Below are 26,966 nucleotides of genomic sequence, written 5' to 3' on the forward strand. Positions count from 1 at the left end.
GGCAAGTGACTTTACCTCTCTGAGTCTCAGGCTGGTGAGGTGCAAAATTGGGAGGCCTGATTGATCTCCAAGGGCTGCTCTGGCTATAACTTTCTAGAGCACTACCCACAGGAGCTGGGATTCACTCTCACATTTGGTATCACTCCTGAGCAAGGATATCCTCTTCTGAGGGTCCCCTGGAACAGGGAAACCTAAAACAGAGGAACTGGTTAGGGACCTAGAGTAAACGATTTCCTTCCTGGAGTGCTGGAGCATCCAGGAGGCTGTGCATAGGGAAATTCCAGGCCATCTGGATGTGAGAGAATTGCAGTCATCTACGCATGTTACAGGAGCCTGCCTTCCGGAGAAAGCATTATGTCATTTGATAGCTCATTGTGACCTGGAAAGCTCAGTTATCCTGAAGAGGCAGGGAGAGGGTATTGGTACAAAGATTCAGGCCTTCTTTTCTCTCTGTCTCCACAGGAGGTCCCCAGTGGCTAGTCAGCCTCCTGTCTCCAGAGTCAACCTGCAAGGTAAGCCTTGCCATGGCCTAGCTCCATGATTCAAAATAAAGTGTGCCTCTTATGCAGAACATATTTTAGAATAATAGCATTTGTTTGCATATCATGGCCCTCCAATAGTATGTCTCCTGGTGACTTTTTTCAAAAGCAAAGTAAAGCTCCAGCAAAAGCATCCTGGAGTTTTATTCCATTCTGTGTGAAACTGAGTGAAAAGCAATATCAGATGACTTTCTCATCCTATGTGTGCCCCAGCTTTCACAATGTGATGGGCAAGTGGTAATGCTGCTTCCCAGACAAGGAGCAGGAGGAAGAGCTGTATTGATAGTGCAACTGGCCCTCAGCTTGCTGGCCCCAGTGAACTCCAGGAGAGCTAACCAACCTCACAGGCCCAGAGGTACCCCCACGTTGGCCTGAGGGCCCCACAGGCTACGTCAGTGGTTTTCCTCTTAGCGTCGACCATAGATCCCCCTTGAATATACATTCTTTCCAGGTGTGAAACCAAAGGCTCTTTCTAGGTCACAAATCATTCCTTCTGGAGGTCATCCAGTTTTTCTCTCAAAGTGTTGTTTTAAAGAAACCTGATTCTCATCTTTCAGTGCTGTGCCCAGGTGTTTCATGTGGAATTGAGAGCTGTATGTAGAGAGGAAGGGCCACCTTGAAGGAACAATGTGGAGATGTAGTGTATATAAAGTCTTTTTGACGTAAGATGCAACCAGTAAGGTGATATTTTTTAAGTGCAAAATGGAGTTTTTCCCCTTGACCTGACCCTACTAGTGTAGCAGTAGCGCAAGTAAAACCGCAGAAGAAGCAAGTACGATGAACTCATAGTGAGATCACCTCACACCTACAGCTGCCTCCTACACTTCTGGGTTTCCAGCAGTGCTGGTGCCTTCGCTGTGTCCTCAGAATCTTCCTCGGAGGTTGTGTTCTCCTTTAAAAGAAGGGAACAAAGGCATTAGATTCCATTGGTGTGTTGGTTTCTGAAATAGTTCTGGTACATGCTTTAAAGAATTTTTTTTGACAAAAAGATTGAGAAAAAGAGCAGAAGTGAAAGAGGAAGATATTAGATAGCATTTACCTCTAGAGTACCATATGAATTAGAGAGAAGAAAATTGTGCTGTACCCATGTACTTCAAAACCCTGGTTTGCTGATGTACTGTTTCCTTTAGAAGTTTATAAAAAGAAACTAGATAGAGTGTTTTAACATAATGCTGGTGTTACATACTTGGAGATCAAAGGAGGTGGTTTTGAAACTACTATCCTTTCGTCATACTGGCCTACCAGTGAGATGCCTTTGCTCATATTTCTGTTAGCCAAATTTACTAAGATGCACTTTAACTTTGAATCAGTTTGAATATTTAAAATATGTTTTCAACTTCTTGTAATAAATACTGACAAACATTAGGAGAAATATGGTATTTGTGATTCTATAAATTAGCCCATTAACTAAAGATGCTGTTGGAAAGATCATTTTGTGATTATTGGCACAGTAACTACAGCTTGGCAACTAGAGTCTGTGCTGAGTTCTTTTAAAACAATGGAGCAAAGGAAGACAATACCACTTAAGCAATTTGTTTTTGTCTGTCTTTGTGGCAAACTACAAAAAATCCTGGTTTTTCATTGGGAAAAGAGTGCAGTGATACCCATTTATTATGTAATTATAGGTTTCAAAATCTTCTTAACGCTTAAACACGGTTAGAGAAGGAAGGAGGACACACACATCCTGTGTTTTGTTCTTATTATCAGCTTGAATGAGTCAGGCAGATTTTTCCTGTTATTTTAATATTTATCAGCATATGACAAAGAGGTGTGTTTAAATAGAAACTTTAAAGGGGAATGAAAAATAAGTGGCTCGGCGAAAGCAGAACTAAAAGCCAGAGTGCTGTTTTAAAAGGTGATTTTTTTATGATAATAAGATCAAGTTTTCATTTATTAGCACTGAATACTTGTGTATTTCAATTGAGATCTTAGATAAAAGATACAAAAAACACAATAATTTACACAGCTCTAGCAATAATCCACTGTTAGGAAAGCCTGACTAAGGTAACTGTATTCTTGTATAAAAACAAATTTGAGAGACAGAGAGGGTGAAAAGAGAAAAGGCAATCCTTTTTAAAAGGCATTTTTAAATGCATCTAAATGAAGGCAATGCAATTCATTTTAAAAGCTAATTGTCAGAAACTACAGTTAAATTGGTACATTTGCTCTTAAAAATTGATCATTAACTAGGATAATTCACCGGGGAAATCAAAGCAAATTTCTTAGTCTTAAGTACCTTTCTATTCACTGTGTAACCAAAATTATTCTTTTAGCACTCATGGCACAACACAGATTTTCCTCCTCTGCAAACACTTCCTAACTTTTTTAGAAAATCTAAAAAAACTTAGATTTCTTGCTAATTGCTCATTTAGCAAAAAATTGCTCATGCTCGATGTAATTGCTCATGTTTTGTGCTATGGCAACAATCCTATTATAAGATATTCTATAGTTCATAGCTCATATGTCTTTTAAAAGGTAGTAGCTGTATCTTATTCATCTCTTAATCATTCGATATGCATTAGCATAGTTATTTTCACACAGCAGGAACACAGTAAATGTTGACCTCCTGGTAGTTCTCCTAACTACATAAAGTTTGGGGATTTTTATCTTAAGGAAAATGCTTGTAAGTTAAAATTTATTATGACTCGATATTTTTATATCTATGGCTATGAAAAATAATCAGTTGTGGTTTTGTTTTTTTACTATTTAACACGAGTTACTGCATTGAAATTAAAAGAGGTTTGAAACACACTCTGTAACTGCTTAAATATAGTAGTGTGTCCTCAATAGGTTTTAAACAAAAAGAGTTAAGTCTTAAAAATTGGCATTTTGCACTTTGAACAGGAGAGCCGCCATAAAGTCATAGAGATTTTAAAACTCAGAAAGTGGAGCAAAGTGGAAACCATATGCCCCAGGTTAAGGAGAAAGGTGCAGAAAGCCCACTGCAGGATATGGAGTTTAATGAGCCTCTCAATTTTTATCACATTTTGCCTTTCACAAGCATAAACTCCAGGCTTTCTCTACATGATGCATACATAGGAAAAAGAAAAAACAAAAATTAAAATAGAAGAACAACCACTTCTAAACATGGTGCAGGAGCTTGGGTTCTGTGATCTATACACACTGAAAGTGGATAATTGAAGTCTCTCAGGATGTCAGGCCCCAAAACTACTTTTAACAGATTGAATAATTAAAGAAAATCAGCCCTGGCTGCTGTGGCTCAGTGGACTGAGTCCCAGCTTGGAATCAAAGGGGTCACTGGTTCGATTCCCAGTCTAGGGCACATGCCTGTGTTGAGGGCCAGGTCCCCAACGAGGAGCACATGAGAAGCAGCCACACATTGATGTTTCTCTGTCTTTCTCCTCCTTCTCTTTCTTAAATAAATAAGTAAAATCTTTTAAAAAACGAAGGAAGAAAATCAATGTGTGAGTGTGTTGTGTGTATTTGTGCATGTGTAGGATAGTTGTCCCACTTTGTCCACCCATTCTAACTATCCTTTGCTTTTACATGCATTTCAGTAGTGATTACAGGTATGTTGAGATGGTGAGAATTTACTGAAAGGGTAAATTATCAAGGGTTCACTCCCTTGACAAAATGATATTTTGCATTACATAGGATCAGAGAAGCATTCCTTTTAATGGCTAGTACTTTTGGGTCATACAAATGTGACTTGATTTGTAATAGTGTGTCATATATGTTACCTTGTAGCAGACAAATTGATGTGCAAAATGGGATGTCCTATACTAGTTTTTTTATTTCAAAATTTGCCGATAAATATATTGAGAAAGAGCATCACCAGTGTAACAGATCAGCTGTTATGAAGAACATCAAGTCCATGGGTCATTGTAAATGACAGCAAACCATGTCACAAAGATGACTAGAGAATTTTCTTGAAGACTTCAGGCCAAACTACTGCAAATGCAAAGTCTTTCCAGCCTGGACATCCTCTCCCTTGGTTGATGGTGGTTTTCAACTCCAGTTAATTAGATATATTTCAAGAAAAGCCTGTGTGGGGGAAAACCAGAGAAGATACTACAGAACTTTCCAGTGAAATAGGTTGGCTTAAGTGAAAAACAGAATTAACATTTTTTTAGTGCTCACAGCAATCTATTTTTTTCTATTAAGTATCCAGGCCATTCTGGGGAGGAAAGGACTCTTCACTGGTTGATACAACAGAAGAAGCTTTCTCCTCAAATGCCTGTTTCTCAGCATGAGTTCCTCCCGTATCTTTCTTTACTTTGATTAACAATTGTCCTCTGGAGTTCACAGGGGTGTTCCAGATGCAGGGTCTATTAGAGGAGCACACAAGGGGCTCAGACTTATCTTGGATTCTGAGAAATTCAGAAAGTCATGGCACTGACTCAGTTCTCAGTTTTTGCCAGAGCCACCAAGGTCGAGGATGAGAGACAAACCATGCATGCACAAGCAAAGGGCTCTCTGAGAACCACGGCGATGGCCTGGGAGCCTGGCTGTGTCCGATGACTGGAAACAAAGCTGGCATAAGCAGAACGTTTGCTTCGTTTCCACATTAAGCAAGAACTGTCCAGCAGGATTGCAAAACTTATGGACAAATACAAGTAAAATCAATCTTGTTACCAAAGGCTGTGGCCACTCATGACAAAGAAGAGAAGGAGTTGGAGGAAATTACAACAAAGAAAGAGAAGGAACTAGAAATATTAGGTTATTTTTTCTGTGTTCTGAATGTCATGGGCCTGAATTATTAGTAAAATTGCCTTAGTTGTTCATCTTGAGTGTTTAGGCAACTTACATATTTAACAATAAGGCAAATGTACTAAAAAAGCCCCAGTAATTCTGAGTTCCCCAAATTGTTGTTTTGTAAGAATTGCTTTTGTTTAAAATAGCCTTGTGAAAGTTTACCCCCCTAGAATATCAACAGTGAGCTATTTATATTGATTTGCAGTTATTTCATATATGTCTAAAGTTAAGTATGGGTACTTACAAAAACATTAACAAGTCAACTTAAAGCGCAAATAAGTAAAATGCTACCCTAAAACCATGTCAAAAATGAAGCCCTGCTCAATACTGTCTATTTCACCAGTTCCAAATTAATTTCTAAATTTAGTATGAATGTGTCTTCATATTAAGTAAAACCACTGAGACCTGTAGCATCTAATCTCTCATTGCCTAGAACTGAGTTCGTTCCATGTTGACTCCACTTCATGTTTTTGTGCTGCTGAGAAACACCATCCACCTCCCCCCCCACCAAAGTTGGACTCATGCATGTTAGTAAGTATTTCAGTTATGCTATTGACGTCAATGGAGTCATTAAATAGATTGCTGGCCCTCCCAGAGGCAAATCACTGCCAGGGACCTAGATACAGACACGTTTTTTACAGAGACAACCATCAGGTTTTGCTAAAGCAGTAAGCCAGAGAAAGGAAAAGTTTATTCTGTAGCCGATCTGTCTCCAGAGTTTCTTTCTTTTGCATTTTAGTTACGGCCTTTCTTTCTCTTTGGTTACAGTAGGCTTAGGCAGATGCCCAGGTATAGTTGTCTCACTGTTTTGTGTGCAAAATCACCTTCTGTTATTAAGACTACGTAGGGTGGCACTCCACTTTTTTAAAATGTGCCTTACTTTTAGCTCTACACAGCCCAACTTCATGTCTGCTGGTGAGGTTGTGTTTGATATATAGTTCCTTGAATAAACAGTTTCTTCCAAACATACACACACACACACACACACACACACACACAATTCTGTCCTTTCTGCCACCTCTCTGTGGCTTATAGCTATAGCCCCTCATCTATGAATCAACCTTTATGCAGCCTACACTGTGCTTGGGCACCAGGGCTCCGAAGCAAAGGGTGGAGGAGGAAGCTGGGAAAAAAGATTCACTTCTCTCCACTGCCTCATCTGCAGAGCTCCGGCAGGAGGCTGCCCACGTGCCTGTGTCCTCCAAACCAACCCCCCTGCTGCCTGCCTCAAGCCTGGTCATGCAGCATCCAGACATGTCAGACAGAACCTTCAGGAAACAGCTGCCTCTTCCTGGATCTTCTTCACAGCTCTGTTTACCTGGGCAGCCCCAGGAGTCAGAGCCAGAGATCCACCTCACACCTGGACTCCTCCACCTCTCAGGCTCACAGTTAGGGAGCTGTCTTCAACAGACAGCTTTCTTCAAATCTTGTTGTCGGAATCTGCCATATTGGCTTTAGCATTCATTTCTGTTTCCAATCCCTATTTCTTTCCTGCCTGCACTCCTCCACTTCCTTACCAGTAAGTATATATAGAAACTCCAGATACCTGACTCCTTTTCAAACCCCTTTTTGGTTCATGTGGAGGCCCACACCCATCCCCTCCTCACCACGGCTCCTTATCCCATATCCCTGGCTTTGAGTAGTGCACTCTTATCTCTCTCTTCACTTCCCACAGCCAATTCTTGTAGGAATGCTTTATTTATTTTCTTAGTTGGCTATCCTTTGCCTTCAGGATAAGATCCCTACTTCTTACCAGCTATGCAAAGTCCTCGAGAATTATACTCCTAATTCATTCTGTCCTCATCTCCCACTTTCTCCCCTGCCCCCACACGCAGCTGATGGCTGGGGCGTACTGAACACACTGTCCCTCAAATGTGCCAGCCTCCTCTTGCCTTCCTGTCTTTGTGTATGCTGTTCCTTCTGCCTGGGCTGCTCTTCCCCCAAAATACCATTCACTTATTCAGCTCACACATTTTTCATACGCTGTCCCTGTGAACAAGTTCCTTATATTCACTGATTCTTGGATTCTAGAGTCAGAATTAAACTAAATACATAGCCTGAGCCTAGGGCCTGATATATAGTATATGCTTGGTGAATACAAGTTTCTTTATCCATTTTCATCTGGAAAGTACATTTTTGTATCCTACAAGACTCAGCATATTTGTTTTCTTCTGGATGTGCTCCCTGTAACTCATGGAAAATTACTCTCAATTATCTTAATTGTTATCTCTATTAATAATGCACTTATCATATTATGCTGTGTTTATTTAATTTTCTCTCCTTCTAAACTAAGTGTCCCAAGTGCAAGTATTAATCCTCTTTTTTCATTTTTCTCGCATTTATAGCATATGACCTAGAGCACAGTAGATGCTCAATTAATGTTTATGAAATGAGCAAATACAAATGAACATATGCCCATGCCTGAATCAGAAAGAACTGGAAATGAGTTGAGGCTCATATTAGACTTTTTTAAAGGTTTATCTAAGTAACTTCTAAACTTAGGCATGTGCTCAATGCTGACATCCCTGGCTAATCTCAACTACATGTGACTTTTCCTCACTTGAAGTGAGCTCTTTATAATCAGTTACTACAGGAAGAAGTAGCAGTGTTAAAGGAAATGAAAAGAATAAAATGACTAAATATGACTAGCTTATCACACACTACCTTATGCTCTTAGTGCCTATCACGGTGTCCTGCGCAAAGTAGGTACTCAGCGTTCTGAATTGAATTGATGTGGAAATCCTGAGACAATCCCTTAGACAAGTTACTTCTCTGAGGCTCAGTTTTCTTATCTGAAAAGTGGGCTGTGGGGACTAAATGGGAAAAGCAATGAGTGTGGTGGTTAAGAGTGAAGACCCAGGAGCCAGACTCCCTCTTTCAAATCCCAGCTCCACCACTATGTGATTTTAGAATCAATTTCTTAACCTCACCATTTCCCAACTACATCATCTCCAGAGCTGGGAGGGAAACTGTACACACCTCATATGTTGGTTGTAAGGATTAAATATACAAATATATGTAAAGCACTTGGAATGGCTCCTGGTACTTAGAAAATGTCAATATTAGTATTAGTATTAATTGTGTTGTATGAAATGTTTCCCACAGCACCCAGCACATGCCAGGTGGTCAATGTGTGGTAGCTAAGTGCCCAGGTCTGCTGGTATCAGGAGGGAACCAAAACAGAAAGCCTCATTGAGATCTGTCTAAATATTCTGATCTACTTCCCTTCCACAGTAATGCAAACTAGAAGGCAACCTTTCTTTGAGTTTTAAGATTTTTTCCCCCTGAAACCATAAAAATCTGTTTATACAGAAATAGATTTGGAGCTGAAGGTACAATTCTCCAGGACATACAGGAAAAGCTGAGGGACTAGAGAGAGAATGGAGCTGATACCAAATGTAGGAGTGCAAAGAAGCATGCCAAATTAGGATTCTGATAAACCAGATTTAGTTAACTGATGTTTTTCTTGTGCATAAGTCCAAGAAGACTTCACTTAATAAGATACAATAATTACAGCTATGCAACTCATTATAGTTGTATTTAAATACAATATGCAGGGCTTGGCACGCACCTGCACAGGCACAGGTGTTTTTGTTGGTTTTTTTTTTTTTTTTTAGCTCAGGGAGCTCTGCACAGTAGCAGCAGGAGCTGGTGCAGAGTTTCCCTTTAGAGAGAAAACAAAACCTACTACTAGCAGAGTCCAGCCTGGGGGTCTCTGACTCGGGAAATACTCTTAATGCCATCTCTCAACTATTTCTGGGAAGGCAAGCCACTCTCATACCCACCTACCCACTTCTCTCCTCTTTCTTGTGAGGGAGGAGATGAAAAAGTCAGGGCTGGCCTAGAGAAGAATGAATATGGATGTTGGGAGATGAAGGAGGAAGGAAGAGAACCATCTAAGTTCCCCTTTCTGCCTCCTGCATCACCAAGACCACATGATCCTGGGGGCAGAGTGGATTCTGCTTGCTTGCTTCTGATCAATCCCTGGCCGGTACTTTATGGAGTTGCATCCAGAGCTGTTCTTGGAAACCATTAGCATTTCAGGGAACAGTCTTTCACCCCAGAAAAGAGAAACAAAGAGGGACTGTCCCTTACACTAGAGAATATGCAGCAGAACTCACTGGATCTCTTTCTTATTGTTTTGACTTACTCCCAAGCCAGAACTGTTGACAAGGACCAAAAGTAACCCTGTGAGTTTTGTGTACTTTTCCTGCTCCTTCTTTGGCTGTGTCCACAGAGTGAGCTGGGGCCGTGGCGACTCTCCAGTTCATATGATCCAGTCAGATAATACAGTCTTTGCCCCTACCCCCTCAGTTGTACTTTGGGCTTCACATTTCCAGGATCTAGTCTGGCTAGCACTGCTTGTCTAGTAAATAGGTAATTTCCAAAGCCCCACATGCCTACCTGTGATTACAGGAGGGGCAAGGAGCTAGCAATTGTCAGCTCCTGTTAAGAGCCAAGCACTCTGCCAGACCCTCTGTATCTCACCTAATTCTTCCAACCAAACTGTTCTGCAGCTATTATTGTCCCCATTCCACAGATTTAGAAAAGGAGGCCCAGGGAATATATGGGGCTTGCTCAAGACCACACAGTTAGTAAGCAATAAAGTCAGAACTGAAACCTAGATCTTCGTTTCTTGAAAACTCATGTTCTTTCCTCTAGCCTAGACCACACTGCCCCTGCCTCCACCCCTCTGTAAACTTCGGATGTTGTAAGTAACGGAAAGAGGGATGTTGAGAATTTCACTGCAGGAGAGCAAAAAAGGTACTGAATTTTCTATAGCTTAAGTAATTACTAGATAATAGAAAATTTCCTTTAATTCCTTTGTCAGCTATCCATTTTATTGTAAGTAGTAAGAAAATGTGGAAGTCTTGAGGGAAATATGTCTCATCCATGTGCATCATTTACTGATTTATTCAGTAAACATTTATTAAGTGCCTACTGTGCATGAGACACTATTTAGACACTGGGGACACAATGATGAAGAGAATGAATTCAGACCCTGACCTTGTAGAACTTGTTGCCCAGGAAACATTGAATGGATAAATACGTGATGACATATTGATCACTGTAATGGAGAAAAGTAAAGAAATTTAAGACTTTATATATGTATATATACACATATATATATATATTCATATATATATGTGTATATATAGCCTCACCTTTTTACCTGTAAAAATAGGACTAATACTTGTATTTACCATTAAGATTGTTGTAATATTTAAATAAGTTTTTATATATTAAACATTTAGAACCCTGCCTACCATCTAGTATTATTTAATGTTTACTCTAATTATTATTGTTATTGGTCATTATTGGGATTAATGTAGATTAGGGACAGGAAAGACTTCTTTAAATGACCTTGTACTTCAGACCTAAACACTGAATAGGATTTGAGTGGGTAGACACAGTAACTGACACCTAAAAGGTGCTACAGCCAGAGACCTGATATAGTGACAGTGAGAGAGAGGCCAGACTGAGCAGAGCATTTTTAGGCCATAGTAGAACAGCTTTTAGTCTAAATTCATTGGGGGTCATTAAAAGACCTTGAGAAGGAAATTGATGTGATCTGATTTGAATTTTAAATACAGCATTTCTCCCTGGGCCACTGAGCTACTGGCACCTCGTACATGCTCTGCAGTGGATGTGCTTTCTCTGTCAATGATACCTGGCTCCCGCCCCTTCCATCCACCTTCATGGTGAAGCAGGCAAGCTCTGCAGCCAGACTGTCTGAGTTTAGTTCTGGCTCTGTTCCTTTCTGTGTGATTGTATACAAGTAATTCAGTATCTCTGGGTCTTGGTTTCCTCATATGGCATAGACAATGGCATAGAATTATATGAAAACTAAATTAGATAATATATGTAAAGTGTTTGGAACAATGGCCAGCACACAAAAAGCACTAAACAAATATTAATTGCTTTTAATGTATTACAACTACCTGCTTACACCATTATGCTCAGTGGCTGGATGCAAATTATATTTTGAAAAAAGAGTGAATGAAAAAATACAGGTAGCACAACAAAATGCAAATGAAAGGAAGGAAAGAAAGATTAGCATCTTATTCATGGAAAAATGGACCTTCTTGAGTCAGGGGTAGATTCTGATAAGCAGGGTGTTTGCTTATGCAGACAGAGAAATGTAATGACTTTGGAACTGCTTCACTGCTCCAGCTTTGGGAAACTTGAAACAGTTTGTTTCAAAGCCTGTGATGCCAGTCTGGGTTGCCACCTGCACAGAAAGAAAATTGGACTTATGCAAGAGCTGTTTCATTCCCTTAGGCTATGTGACTATTTGTCTAAGAGGCAAAGGCTAAATCTCAGGAGTTCTCCATTGGCTGGCTTTGAAAGGACTCATGGACACAGACAATGCTGTGGTGATCGAGAGGTGGGGGAGATGGAAGAGGGTATAGAGGAGATACATAGTAATGGAGAAAACACAACAAAAAGAAAAGAAAAAAAGAAAAAGAAAAAAAGGAAAGGACAGTCCCACCAGAAGAACCTGTCACCCTACTAAGACCAAAACACTTGACTTCATCCCTGCATTGCTAATAGAGGCTCAAGCTAACAGAGGCTCAGTTCTGGGAAGTGAACACACGCCTTAAGTGTGATACGTAAGTGCTGGGAGAAGCCTTTCCTGTCTTTGTACAGCTGGGAAGACTTGGGCAGTCAGTGGCAACTGCTCCTTTACATCTCTGTGCAGAGCGCCCTTCCTGACAAGAGTCCTTCAGCTCCCGGAGTGAGCCAGTCCTATGCCATGTGTGTGCCACCTGTGCATGCTGGCTCGTTACTTTCTTATCCAAAGGAGAAATAAAGGTTCTTCCATGCTTTTTTTTCCCAACACAATGGGTCTCTGTTTTCACAGACCTTATTTTCCATTGTTTCTTCCTCTCTCATCTCAAGTTTAACCAGTTTCTCTAGACCCTTTCTAGGTCCACCCCTGATTTGCTCCTCTCTCCATGCCCCTCCAACTTCCAAACCACCTTCCCTACAGTCTTCTTAGCCTGATTCGAAAACTTACCTATAAAGGCCTCCTACAATTAGTCCTGCCTATTTAAATTTCCCACTTGATTTACATTATATTGGACTATTCATGATCTATGTTGCTTTTTAAAAGCATCATAATTCTTTATGAAACAAGCATAAATTATTCCTACATTACATATTCATTTATTTGTTCAGGTTTTTGTGCATATCTTAAGCTAAAATTTCTATTACAGCCTGTCACTGAGTCAGTGGGTCAGGGAAGTTCTAACATGAATAAAATGCAGAGTTCACACCATCTGGAATAAGAGTCTAGAGAAAAAGCTACATAAAGATAAAGATCACAGAACCAGTGCGAGAATAGTCTGTCCAGAAGGTATCCAGCCATGTAGTATGAAAAATAGAGACATTTATTGAACAAAATACAAGATATGAGAAACATATGTACATAGGACAACAAGGACTCTGCCCCCTTCAAAGTAAGTACCTTGGGACCTCACACAGTTCTCCTAGTCACCATCACTGCCCTGTTGTATTTTTCTGAATATCAGTGATAGTCTGAAATCTCTTTCCTTTCAAAGGTGATTTTAGTTTGGGGAAAAGCCAGAAGTCACAGTGCACCAAATCTAGGTCATAGTGGGGCTGAATCACCTGGGTGATTTGATGTTTGGCCAAAAAACTCTACATGAGACATGATGCATGAGCTGGCATGTTGCCATGATGAAACTGCCAATCACTAGTTGCCCATAGCTGCAGCCTTCTGAATCATCTAAATAGTTTCTGTGGGGAAATCTTCATGCTTAACACAAAATTTGATGCAGATTTGTTGTTCTACACACTCAGTCATTTTGATTGCAATGGCCACGGAGTACACATGCTCACTCAATGGCATCTGCCGCCCCCACTGACTAGTACAGTGAAGTCATCATTGTTCACCCATGCGCATTTCAGTCCACTCTTCTTGGCTGCCAGGTTACATCAATGTTGCACAAACCATTCTTGTTATATTAACAATGGCTGGACTTTTTCCAGACAGACCTCATACATATATAAAATTTACTTTAAGGATTTGGCTAACATAGTTGTGGAGGCTGGCAAGGTTGAAATCTATAGAGCAGACTGGACGAAAAGCAGAAACTGTTGTTTTTGTTTTGTTTTGTTTTGTTTTGTTTTTTTGGAGAAACCTCAGTGTTTGCTCTTAAGGCTTTCAACTGATTGGATAAGGCCTACCAACACCAAAGGTAATCCCTGTTACTTAAAGTACCCTGATGGTACATGTTAACCACATCTACAAAGTAATCTTCATAGCAACATCCAGATCAGTGCTGATTAAATAGCTGTGTATTATAACTTAGCCAGGTTGATGCATAAAACTAATTATTATAAGGACAAACCAACAAACAAAAATCCTCTCTTGGAAATCAGACCAGGGTTAATGCCCAGCTCTATTATAAATAGAATTTGTAAGATTCAGGAAAATAAAAATCTTCCTTAAGATTTTTATTGACACTAGTTGAGACTTCACTCCTCCCAGCTCATAGAATTGTTTTGAAAACCATATGGTATCTTGAAAGACCAGAAGGGTACCACATTGGCATTGTGAACAGCCTACCAGCACCCAGGCATTGGTGGCACATCCACTAAACATTGGTGAAAACACAAATGCATCGCCGTTCTCACCATTCTCTATGGAGCGGCCATGAGAAAAAAGAACTTGAGCTTCTGGTCAATTTGTGCCCCATGTTGGAGACCACAGTTGATTATTTAAAATCAATTGGGAGAAATATCTCAAAAAGAGATTAATTTTTCCTGAAAATGTCCTGAAATATCCTGTAGGGAGGGGTAGGAGTGAGGTGGGAATCCCTATATGTGTATCACTAATTTCCATAGAGTGGAAATTTGAATGTCACCCAGTTCAGCAGGTCATTCTTGAGAGTCCTTTCTCAAACTCAAATTTTGAAACCTTCTTATCTCCACTTTCCCTCTGATATCTTGTGTTTTTGTCACTTAGAAAGCACTTATTCAGGAATGAGGTCTTCGGTCCCTTTGGAGGGCACATTTATTCCAGGCAACTCTTTGTGCCCAGTTCATAGCCTTGTGTTTACCACAGTTCCAAGCTTCTGCAGTCACCTGTATTCCTGCATCTCAGTAAGATCCTGGGCTGTCTGACCCATAGTCGCCTGGCTCCTGTAACTGCCTCCAGCCTAGAATATCTTAGCCTACGATCCTGCCTCCAAAGTGCAGTTTCTTAGTCAACCTTATTTATCTTTTGATGAAGAACTGCCCCCAGCAAATTTCTAAACTGAACCTTCTGTTCATACTTTCTAGAATTTAAGGAATTAGCATCTCATCATGTTCTTTTCCCCCAAATATTAGCTTTCCTTCATGTCTTGAGTCACTTGTTTAACTCAAGTTGTAGAAACACTTATTACTACCTGCTCTTTTTCTGCAGCAGTGGAGTGTGCTTCTATTCCATTTTCCAATTTGTTGATGAAATAACTCACTACGTCCCACTCCTCATGCATCTGTAGAGGGAACTCACTTCAGTCTGCAGCAGAAAAGATTGTTAGGGAAACCTTCCCTTTTGACCATTGTGTGCTGCTGGGGCCAAGAGCAAAGGCCAGTGACACTGGGTGGAATTCATAGGAGAGGAAATGTTGGCCCCAGCGAACCATTTCACCCGTTAGAAATGTTAGAAAAGGAATGGGTTTACCTGGGGAGTGGTTCATTCTGTACTTCCTGGCTGGAAGAGCACCTGTCTACACAGATGTAGAAAGTTTAACATGGGATTCTCTCATTCAGAGGGAGGGTAGACTCAATTCTGAGATTTTTTTTTCCTTCATTGTGAGTATATATGATAGAACAGTGGTTTGGTAAGTCAGTTACAACTCTACACTGTCCCCAAAGTGGTTTCTTTGTTTCCAAAGAGCTCACTATAAAGCATTTGTTCTAACTACAAGTCATGAGGGAAAAGTCTTAATATAATATTAATCCCCTATTAAATACCAGATTTGCTATTATAAACTGGGATAAGGTTTTGTTTTTGTTTTTTTCATTATCAGCCACACTTTATAAAGTCAATAACAGTATCCCATTTTTTTAAACCAATGAAACCATGCCTTGATGAGAGTACCTAGTATAAAGACATTCAGCTAGTAAGTGACAGAGCTAAGATTTAAAGCTTGGCTTATTTGGCTCCAAAGCCTATACTCTTGGCACTAGTACTATCATGTCAGTACAAGTGTTGCAGGTACCTGTCTTAAAGGTACACATACCTTTGGAATGATGTTTACATCTGCTGCTCCACTAACACTCAGCTTTCTCTGGATGATACCCTCCTGTTCCTGTGCTGCATTTAATCTGTTCTTTTCTCCAGATTCTAAAACTAGGGAGAATTTAGAAGAGAATATACTTTGAGCATTGTCTCCTCTCAGGGAAATAACTGAGCCAACAGGGAGGTGATAGTGTCTTCTCTTCTAGGAATAAGTCCACTATACTGAAAGGTATTTCTTTGGGGTATTGAGTAGGACATCCGGGCAGGGAAAGGAGGCAAGGGAGAATTTTTAAGACATAGCAGAGCAGTGGGAGACTTATGTCTAGAGCATTACTCACTGCTTAAAAGATATCCCCAGGCTCTGACATCACAAGGAGAGTTAGATTTCAGATCTGTAGTGAAACTGAGGTGTGCCTGACATGAACACAGGGAGACAGCTGTCCAATTCTAGACTTGTTCTGGAAAGTCCCATTTTGAATAATTTGCTTCTTTATGGTGTTTTGTTTTACTTAACCTGCCTCAAATGAAACTCTGTGACTTAAGCGAAAGAGCACTGGGCTGAAACTCAGGAAACCAAATTTTAATACCAGTACCAACCAGGTGTGTGACCTGAGGTAAATCTTTTAACCTCAAACTTAGTTGCCTTTATTTTGAATTATCTTGAGTCTCTGAGTCTAGAATATTATCTTACAGAACTTCAGACTTTCCAAATGGCACCTGGCCCAGAAATGGTGGTATGGGGGTGCTGGGATGGGTCATTTTCTATCAGAGAAGAAACAGTGCCTGAGCTAGTTACTGGTGAATCTGGAGTCCAAGCCTGGCTTTCACTGGTCTGGCTCTGAAACCTGGGCTTCTACTACCCCTTTACATCCTGACATTAAGCCTTGTTATTGTTGCATAACACGATGTGTCTTTATTATTTTCCTATTCCTTGTTGGCCTTGTAGTTGGTACAGTTCAACAGCAAACAATCATCAGTGCTCATAAGCAACAAAAATGAGAAACATAAGAAACAAAAATGAAGGGGATATGGCCCCTCACCTAAGCTTAAAAGCATTCTCATGGGGGAGATTGTGGAACCAGACTACCTAGGGTTAGATCCTAGCACTACTACTTATTAGGCTAATTACTTCTTAAACCTTCTCTATAGCTAAGGTTATTCATCCTCATTTTCTTCATTTTTAATACCTTCCTTTTAGAGTTGTTATGAGGCTTACATAAATTACTTCATATAAAATCCTTAAAATAGTGCCAGTCATAGAGTAATGACTGAATACATACTTTTTTACTACTCTTATATGTTTGCTAGCCCCCTTATGCCAGCAGTCTTGGAAGGTTGCAACTGGGTCTTGCTCATTGGCACTTAATAAATGTTTGTTGGATTCCATTATTCAACAACTATTCACAATGCTTGTACTATGTGCAAAGCCCTCTGCTAGATCTTTGGTAGAATCTAACAACCTACTTAGGAAAAGTCACTGTGTCTTGGAGGTTATATAATTTGGAAAATTTTTCTCTAAATATTCTTTGTGTGTGTGTGTGTGTGTGTGTGTGTGTGTGTGGCCCTTACTTAGAAGGGGCTTAGAACTGGAATGGGAGGAAAATATTCTACATATATACTTACTGACTTAATCAGGTGAGCTATTTGGAGGAAGTGGGATTAACAGTAGGCCAATGAGAAAATCAGAATCTTTCTACTCTAAAAGAGAGTAGAACTCTCATGTTAGACAAGAGAGTACTGCCTACTTTTAATGGCTGTTCTTTTTTTTTGTCAGACACATAGGGAGAAAGCACCTCATTCTCTCATTCACTCGCCCTCTGTCATTCTTTCATGCACTCTAAAAGCATCTAATGAATACTCACCACTACATGGATCAGGCATTGTGTTGGATGGTTAGTGTACAAGAATGAGTAACAGTTTCTTCTCTGGAGGAACTCACAATCTTATAGGGCAAACATAAGTGGATATGTAATACAGTGTGATAAGAATTTGCCTGAAGTATGAGTATAATGCCCTGGTCCCACAAAGAAAAGCAGAATTCTATCCCAGATACAAGTAGCACTTTGTACAGTCCTGTGCCTAGGATATTTATAATGAGTTTTTATTGAATTTTTAAAAATTATTACTTTTTATATATGGGCCATTCATTGTACAACTGAGGTTTTTGGGTCATTTTAGCTTTTGTCAGGAAGCACATTCATTAAGCACCTATTATAACTAAGTTGATGAGGAGACTCCAGTTTACTTTTGACCAGGGCCCCTAACATAAGGAAGACTATACCTATAGCATAAGATTTCAAAAGGCAGAAGTGTTCTTACTTTTACCATTCAGGAGAGCAGATCATGCTTGAACAAAGGCATAGTGGCTCAAAGAACATGGACTGAGTTATTGGAATAAAAGTCATCCTGAGGGAATCATGAGGGGAAAATAGGGAGGGGGCTGTGGTGAGGGACTAAGCAGGAAAAATGGATGGGAAAATAATAAAGGGCTTTGTATACCTAGCACAAGAGTTGAGATTTGATTTTATGTGCAGCAAGGGGCCAATGATACTTGTTCTGCAGGGGAGTGCATTATCAGAGCGTGGCTCCTCAGGATGGTTATTGTAGTACAGGCTCTGGTGGCAAAAGATAGTGGCAGGCTTAGAGTCAGAAAACATGAGAGAAATTTTCAGTTGTTCCATCTGATTAGTTGTGTGATCTTGAGCAAATTCATTACCCTTTCTGAATTTGATTTTAGCCTCCTTATCTACACAGTAAGGAAGACAAAACCTCCCAAAAAAGAGCCACAGCCACGACAACAAAAACAATCTTCATCTATCATTACTTCCTGTGTGGCACCAGGCAAGGCCATCTGCATGCAACAGAAGCCTCACAACAGACCTGTGAGTTCTTAAAAAGTTAAAAATGAATTTACCATATAACCCACCAATTCCACTGTAAGGAATCTACACAAGAGAACTGAAGACATATATCCACACAAAGTCTTGAACACAAATGTTCTTAGCAGCACTTCCTGTAATAGCCCCAAACCAGGAACAACCCAACTGTCCATCAGCTGGTGAACAAATAGACAAAACGTGGTACATCCATGCAATAAAATATCATCCGGCAGTAGAAAAGAGGTATGCTATGTACGACATGGATGAACCTCAAAAATATTATGCTCAGTGAAAGAAGCCAGACATGAAATTCCATAAAATATAAGATATTTACATGAAATATCCAGAAAAAGTAAAGATATGAAGACAAAAATTGGGCAGGAGCAGGAGATGGGGGTTAACAGTAAAGGTGTATGAGGGGTCATACTGGGGTGATTTAAAAAGTGTTAAAGCTGATTTATGGTAATGTTTGCACAGCTTAGTAAATCTACTAAAAACCATTGACTTGTATACTTGAAAAAGGTGAAATCTGTCTCAATAAAGTTATTTTAAAGGTAAAAACTCAATGAAGTAAGGACTACTTTTTTCCAGACACAATTAAAATTTTTAATGATTTTTCTTCACTTTTTAATTTATTAAATTACAGTTTACTTTCCATATTATTTCATTATTACTGTCAGGTGTACATTGTAGTGGTTGAACAATAATACACTTACAAAATGTCCCCTCCCCGATATTTCCAGTACCCACCTGGCCCCATGTATAGTTATTTCAGTATCATTGACTATATTCCCTATGCTGTACTTTATATGCAGTAGGGACTGTCCTTATTTCACTTTACAGATGAGGATATTGACTTCCCCAAAGTCTCCATTTAAAAATAAAAGGGTCAGGGACATGCTAACTCACTTTATCTTGGTATTCATTATATATATATAATCACCATGTTGGGCACCTTAAAATTACACAATATTAGATATCAATTATATCTCAATAAAGCTGGGGGAGGGGGAGTAGTGAATCTAGGATTTAAATTTTTTTTGCCTGATCCTAAGCCCTTGCCCTTGGCTGCTGTCCATTCTGCACCCTTCCTTGCATCCAAAGTGAGTGTGAGATTCAATTAAGCATAAGAGCCATGCTTGATTGCATTATACACAGAGCAGGTGTGCAGTGGTCTCCCAGAAAAGCTTAGCTGATTCTGACTGGGGTGGCCTTTGGCCAAATGGATTGGAGGGGTTGGAGAGGATACCAAGAAAAGGGCTGCATCATGGTTTAGGTAGGAGGTACTAGGAGCCTGCCCAGCATACTGTGCGGAGGAAAGAACAGAAGATGTAGAAAGAAAGCCCAGCTAGGGTCATGCTATTACTCTTCACATATTTTAACTTTTCTAAACAAACATGTAGGACTCTTGGCACTATTATGAGAAAAGACAAAGGACAGAAGTCTTTCTTTCCTTCAGCAAACAGCTGACACACATTCCCATCAGAAATTTTGTAATTCAATAGGATGTAAAACCAAATTCAACAACCCAGCCCAGCCAGAAGGTTAAATAAATAAGTACTAAATAAATGAATGTAGATTTTTTCCCCTTTGCCCATGAGTTTGCGTAGAAGATGCCACGTGTCTCTGTTAATTGAAGTGTGTTAGTCAGGGTGTTGTTTTTTTTTTTTTTTTTTTCAGTATAAACTGAGGAGAACAGCCTACTCAGGGTTGTGAGTTGAAACATACTTCTTGTATGTTTTGTTTTACATTTTCCCAACATAAGTACCTTTGTAAGTGATAATCCTGAATCACAGGTGAGAACTTTCATGTAACATCTCATCTTTTATTTTGAAATGCTATTAAAACACAGAAGGCAGAAACATAGCCCACAGCCTTGATAAATGAGGGATTAAGCAACTATATGGGGCTTTTCCTGAGTTACTTCCTATGACTGATACTTAGTGACCTAGATGTGTCTGCCACATGGCAAAACTATTATTAATAAATCCCCATTCCTCCAAGACAAACGAGGCATCATGGCCAACAGTAGTGTTTGCTCTGTGTACATTGGGTAGGTTTTACATCGTCTCCGAGGACCAAGGGCCTGGTGCTCCCCATCGCACTGGTGGAAGAAAAAGAAATGGGAATTCAGTTTGCCTATTTTGGCAACATAGACATGAAACAATTTGTGGTTACAACCTCAGGACTCCTCATTCCAGAGGACTTGGTAGCAGTGGATGGGGCTGTGAGATTCCTTAAGGAAGACAATATTGAGTCTAGAAATGCACAGGACCTAGGCCATGTGGTAAAGAGAGTATTCAGAATACCTCCTGGTTTCATGCCAATCAGTCTTTGAAACACTGTCCGCAAAGAGCTGGGAAAAGTTCGTGTATATCTGGCATAGTAGTTAAGTGTTCAGGTTTGAAGACGCTTGAACACAGCAGATCTTAACCATAGTGAAACTACATACTGCCAGGTCTGTTAGCAGTTGGGAGAATGCAGCCAGTCACAACTCATTCAGGATCCCTTTACTGAACACGAACCGTGTGTGCCGTACTGTCCTAAACACTATGAGCATTGTTAACTTAGAATCCCAGGTCTCAAGGAGATGACAGTGAGTGCAGATGGGACGAATTTGAAATGTGGAGCATTTAACCATTTAAATAACAAGAAGAGTGGTATGTAGTGGTTTCTTCCTCAGTGAAGCCTTTCAGGGCTGCCTCACTTCCACCCCCTGGCAGTTGAGGCTTCATCTCTAAACCCCCCAAATTTGCTCTAACTCAGAATCAGGTCACGGAAAAGCTGCTTTAGTTTTGAAGCTAGAAACTTCAATGTAAATCCCATATTGCCGATGTATTAGCTGCATTGTAAACTCTCTTAGGACAAGCCTGTTCCAACACTGTACCTCAGAAGCCAGCACAGTGTCTGAAATTTAGTAGGCACTTTACAAATATTTGACATTGAGTACATGAGTGAACTGTATAACTCTAGCAAAGTTAACCTCTGAGTTCAGAGTTCCTTCTGATGAAACAGGGAGAATCTCACCTACCTTATAGGAGGTAAGAGATTTCTAGAATGGTGGTTGAGCATAGAGACCCCAGAGCCTCATTTGCCCATGCCCAAATTCTGGCCTGTCATTTATTATCTCTGTGTTTGAGCAAGTAAGTTATTTTTGCTTCAGTTTCCCAAACTATCAAACAAGGACAATAATACTACCTACCTCTTAGGTTTGTTATGAGGGTTAAATCAATTATTGTTTGTATAGTCCTTAGACTAAGACCTGCTACATAGTATGTGCTCTGACAATATTTGTTAACTAAAAAAAAAAAAAAAGAAAATGGGTTTGCAGTGAGAATTAACAAGTGTTGATGTGATAAAATGCTTCAGATAGTCTGATATGCTGAATAAATGTTAGTTCAAGGAACTTTATGTTTAATCTTTGTTTCCTAAGCCAGTGCCTGGCTCATAATAACAGCATAAAATGGAATATAATTATTAAGGGAGTGCTTTAGGTTCCCTAGGGTCGTGAGGACCTTGTGGGTTAGAAATATAGGGAGGTGTTTCACCCAGGACAGGGAGTAAAGTTAAATCTTGGTTAGGAGTTAAATAACCAGGAGTAAGGATTTCACAAAGGAGGCGTATAATCTGCATAAAACTGGAGGAAGGAAAGGTCCTGTCACAGTCATGAGATACTTCATCATCACCAGGACTTGGCACCACTTTCTGGGAGAATAATTTGTCATGGTCCAACGTTTTAAGTGAACTTTTCCAAAGCTCTGCTTCAGTTCTATGGTTTCAACTGCTCATATTAACACTTTGATGACTGCTTATTTATGCACTTAATTACTGAACAAGTATTATGAAGATTCCACTGTGTTAAGTATTTTGTTAGGCTGTAGTGAATAAAATAGAAATAGACCTCATCCTTTCTGGGTCAGGAGGGAGAGGCAGACTACAAACAAGAAAATAAAATTTTGGTAAGTGTTTTGAGGAGTATTAAGAGGGCACAGAGGTAGAAAAATAATGGGAGGGGAAAGAAGGCTGTTCAGCTAGGAAATGAGAAAAGGTCTCTCTAAGGAGGTGACATTTCACCTGAATCCAAAAAGATAAGAAGGAAAAAGAGGACTATTCCAGGCTGAGAAACAGGATGTTCAAAAGTCTTGAGCTTGGTGCATTTGAGAAAGAAGACCAGTGTGGCTGGATGTAGTGAGCTGGGGGAGAACAGTAGTAAACAGGGTTGGCGTTGGACAGGGGCCAGATCTTGTAGGGCTATATTAAAGCAAATTGATAAAATATGGAAATATTTTAAAAATAAAGAGGGGATGTTCTATAACTTTTTAAAACTCCCTCAGACATCAGTGTAGATGATGAGATGGATAAGTGTCGATGAAGTCTAGGCAAAAGGTGATGTTCATTTGGTCTGGGATGGTAGAGAAGCAGGGATGCAGAAAAGTGGCCAGCATTGCAATATACGGGGTCCAGCACAAATAATGCCCCTTTTTTTAATTACAAAATCTTTTATTATCAAATCATTAGCATGTAATTCTGTACCCTAACAATATCACACTTAGACACACCATATGACATTTTTGGCGGAATGTTCAAATTCCTGTCCATCTTGTATGAGACGTTCATGTACCCTACCAACCACACTCAATGGTGTTACTTCTGCTGGATCCTGTATTTTGGAGATGGAATAGATAAGACTTGCTAATGGATTAGATGAGGAGGAATAAAGATAAAAACATTAAGGAAAAAAAAGAGCCAAGAATGAAGTCCAGAGTTCTGACTCAAGCCACTACATGGTTGTTGACGCCATTCACTAAAATGGATATAATTATAAAAGAAGATTTTGGAGGGTGAAGTGGGAAGGAAATCAAGAATTTGGCTTTAGTGGTTATTTTTGAGTGTTGTGACACATCCTCAAAGAGATGTCATATAGGTATAGGAAAGGTTAGGCTAAAGATCTAAATTTGTAGTTTTTGGTACATACATTTTGAATAAAGACATGGGCATGAATGAAAGTGTGCAAGTCTAGGACAATATCCATGAAAAGGGACAAGATACTGAGTAGAGATGGAGAATGCTGGGCAGAAAACTGAGATGAAATGATCAAAGCAGTAAGAGAAAACTCTGGCGTGTGATGTCACAGAACCTGAGAGAGGAGAGTATTTTAAGAAGTAGATAGATAGCCCTCAGCTATGTTGAAATACGTTGAGGATAGAAAAATGACTGCTCGATTTGGTAACATGGAAATCATTAATGATCTTGACAAGATCAGGACTTATGTAAGGGTAGAAGCCAGATTCAGAGTGGGTTGGACACTTGAGGATAGTAAAGCACGTTTTTATGTGGCTGAAAAAAAAATCAGAGAAAAGGAGAAATTACTGATGGAGGGGTGGGATGGGGGAGGGTAGCCCAAGGGACAATACTAGCAAATGTAAAGGGCAATTGATTCCAGTAAGCAGATTGAAGGATTGGCTTTTGGCAAGAGTAGGGATACCTCCTCAGGCAAAAGAGGAAAGAAGAAGGAAATGGGTTTAGGTACAAGTGATAATAATCATCATTATTGCTAATATTTACCAACAGTTACTATGTGCCAAGTGATGTTCTAAGTACTTTTCATTTATTAACTCATTTAATATTCACAATAATCTAATGAGATAGGTTGTACACATAGTCAATCAAAAAACTGAGTTCTTTCTCAGCTCATGGTTTAAATTGTGGAGGGGGCAGCAGATGGGAAGTATAAGAAGAGAAAGGAAGGACATAATGTCACAGAAAGTTTAAGTACTCAGTGGGACTTCCAGGAAGTATTGAGAGTTCATTCGAGATTTGAAATCATGAATAAAAAGTAAGCATACCTCAAAAGAAACTTTGCAGGCTAGAAGTGATTGGCAAGAAAAATTCAAAGTCGTGAACAGCAGAGGCCTACAAGCAAGATTGCTCTACCCGGCAAAAGTATCATTTAGAATGGAAGGGCAGATATAAGAGCTTTTCAGACAAGAAAAACTAAAGAACTTCATCATCACCAAACCATTATTATATGAAATGTTAAAGGGACTTATTTAAGAATAAGAAGATCAAAACTATGAACAATAAAATGGCATTGAATACATACCTATCAACACTTGAATCTAAAAAACAAACTAAGCAAACAAAAGAACAGAGACAGAATCATGGGTACAGAGAGCATTTAAGGGAGTGGGTGCTGCTGGGTGGAGGAAGGCAAAGGGGGAAAAATTGGGACAACTGTAAAGCCTAATCAATAAAATATAATTAAAAACAAACAAACAAAAAAGTAAACCTACCACAAAGTCAGATAGGACTTCAAGAGCATTCAAGAATCATACTTCATTGACCTGACTTAACTGATGCTTAATTTGGAGTGTTGGCTGGTTTCCTATGCCAGCAGTAATCGAATACACTAGTAACTCCAGTGACATCCTAGCCCCTAGTACACTGTCATGAAGTTCATATGGAGACTTGGCCACAAGGAGCTGTCCACCTACCCCACTACCTCTCATACCCAGCTCAGAAGGAGGAACAATGGCCTCGATGAGAGAATAATATGTACAATGAGCCACAGCAATCCATCAGGACAATGACGGAAATTGGCCAGGCTTGAACCTTGAACCTAGAAGAGGTCCAAGCTCTGTCCCACTCTCCATCACAGCTTGCCAGGTTTCTATCAATGACAGCTTCTACCCAAGAAATCACCATTAACTTTCCCTATTGGAAAGATCTCATGAATGGTGATCATATAAAGCTTTTGGCTGACCTCAAATAGCAAAAGCTAAGTTTATTGAGTACTTGTTCTGTATCAGGGTCTGAGCTAAGACCTTTTATATTCAATATCCCCTTTAAACTTCAAAACAACACAGTAAGGTAGGTGTCCTTATTATGCCCATATTATAGATAAGAAAACTGAGTTTTAAGGAGATTAAATAATTTCTCTAAGTTTGGTAAGCTAACAAGTGGAGAAGACAAGAGTTGAATCCAGTAAGTCTGACTCCAGAACATAGGCTCTCTAGCAAGTCAGTATAATAGCAAATCAGCGAGCATCCTTGGCAGATCCAATATTGTGTATATCAATGTGTTATCGTATGTTGCTACTATTCTATAAATTCTATACAGAAAACACATTAGTTTTATTTTCAGCCATGCTGAGACTGGCTTCTATTCTCTCATTGTCTCAGAATGAGGGACAAATTTACTGGGTATGATTATAGAATTTATTTATTTATTTATTTTTTGGTGAGAGGGGAAGGGAGGGAGAAAGAGGGAGAGAAACATGGATGCGAGAGATAAACATCAATTGGTTGCCTGCCTCATGCACCCTGACAGGGAACAAACCCACTGGTCAGGCATGTGCCCTTAACTGGGAATTGAACTGGCAACTTTTCACTTTGCAGGATGATGCCCAAAGAACTACAATGGTTAGGGCATGATTATAGAATTTATTTGTTTTATTCATATTTCTCTCCTCTCAGAGCAACCAGCCTGTTAAAGGGAAGAGTTTGTAGTGGTTGGTTTTTATAAGCCCCATGACCTGTCTTAAGGTGATTTCCCCTGAAGTCAAATGTGTTAACACAAGTGACATAGCCTAAGCCAAATGCCAAGGGCCCTCAGGACTGGCAATAACCTAATCTTTTCCTACCATGTAGTTATGAATTGAGATTTGATTTTTATAACAAATTCCTGAAAAATTGAAGTCAATAAGAAAATTTTAGTCTCAATAGCTGGGCATTGTAACTGTCTGGATACATTTGCATTATTGCAAATACCTGCAATAATGATAATAAGCTGTCATTATAATAATGATTAAAGTCAAACATCTGGTTAAATGCTTCCTCTAAATGCTTTATATGCTTAATTAATGTATAACAAACTTTTAGGCAATGACTATCTATTTTGAAGATAAAGAAAATGAGGTGGGGAGAGGTTAAGTAACTAACCCAAGGTCACACAGCTAGCAAAAGGCAAAATGAGGATTTAGAATGATATTGGAGCCTTAGAAGTTCAATTCACTATCTGGAGACAGATGACCTGGATACAAATCACAGCTTTACTACTTACCAGTTTAAAAGATGAATTTAATAATACTGATTTTGCACATAAATCCCTAAGTACATGCCTGCCAGTAATATGTGCTCATTAAATGGTAGCTATGGTTATCAAAGGAAATAAGCTAGAAAGTGAAACAAATATCCCATAATTTTGATCACTGTAATCAGTGAACATACCTGCCACCAATAAAATAAGTTATTTCCTTATTGTTTTAAGTGTCCGAATGACTCAGGTAATCAACTCTGCCTCCCCATTCCTTCTACTTTTTTAGATGTGATCTGTACCTGAGACTCCCTCAGAAATTCTAATCCTATACAATATGAAAAGTAACAAATATTTCTGTTGTCTTTCTGTTTCTTCTAAGTAAATTTGAACTAATTCAAGATATTTTACCAATGGCTGTAGGTGTCAATGTTTGCAATAGGCCAGAGTTCGCTGGAGGTAAGGTGGAAAACAACCCCAGCTAGAGCATCCTGGTGACCCAGCAGCCCAGTCCTGCCAGAATGACTTAGTTGGAAATGA

The 26,966-nt window shown here is 39.5% G+C and overlaps 1 protein-coding gene across 3 annotated transcripts in view; it reads left to right on the top strand.

Annotated features, from left to right (window-relative positions):
- Window positions 1–26,966, top strand: part of PDE4B (phosphodiesterase 4B) — a 530,477-nt gene that overhangs the window by 425,711 nt on the left and 77,800 nt on the right. For all 3 annotated transcript variants that reach the window (XM_036026231.1, XM_028512530.2, XM_028512531.2), the window contains one exon: window positions 463–512. In XM_036026231.1, coding sequence (XP_035882124.1) covers window positions 463–512 — 50 coding nt within the window. The remainder of the gene's footprint in view (window positions 1–462; window positions 513–26,966) is intronic.

The sequence above is a fragment of the Phyllostomus discolor genome, chromosome 5, assembly GCF_004126475.2.
Source record: "Phyllostomus discolor isolate MPI-MPIP mPhyDis1 chromosome 5, mPhyDis1.pri.v3, whole genome shotgun sequence".
Taxonomy (NCBI): Eukaryota; Metazoa; Chordata; class Mammalia; order Chiroptera; family Phyllostomidae; genus Phyllostomus; species Phyllostomus discolor.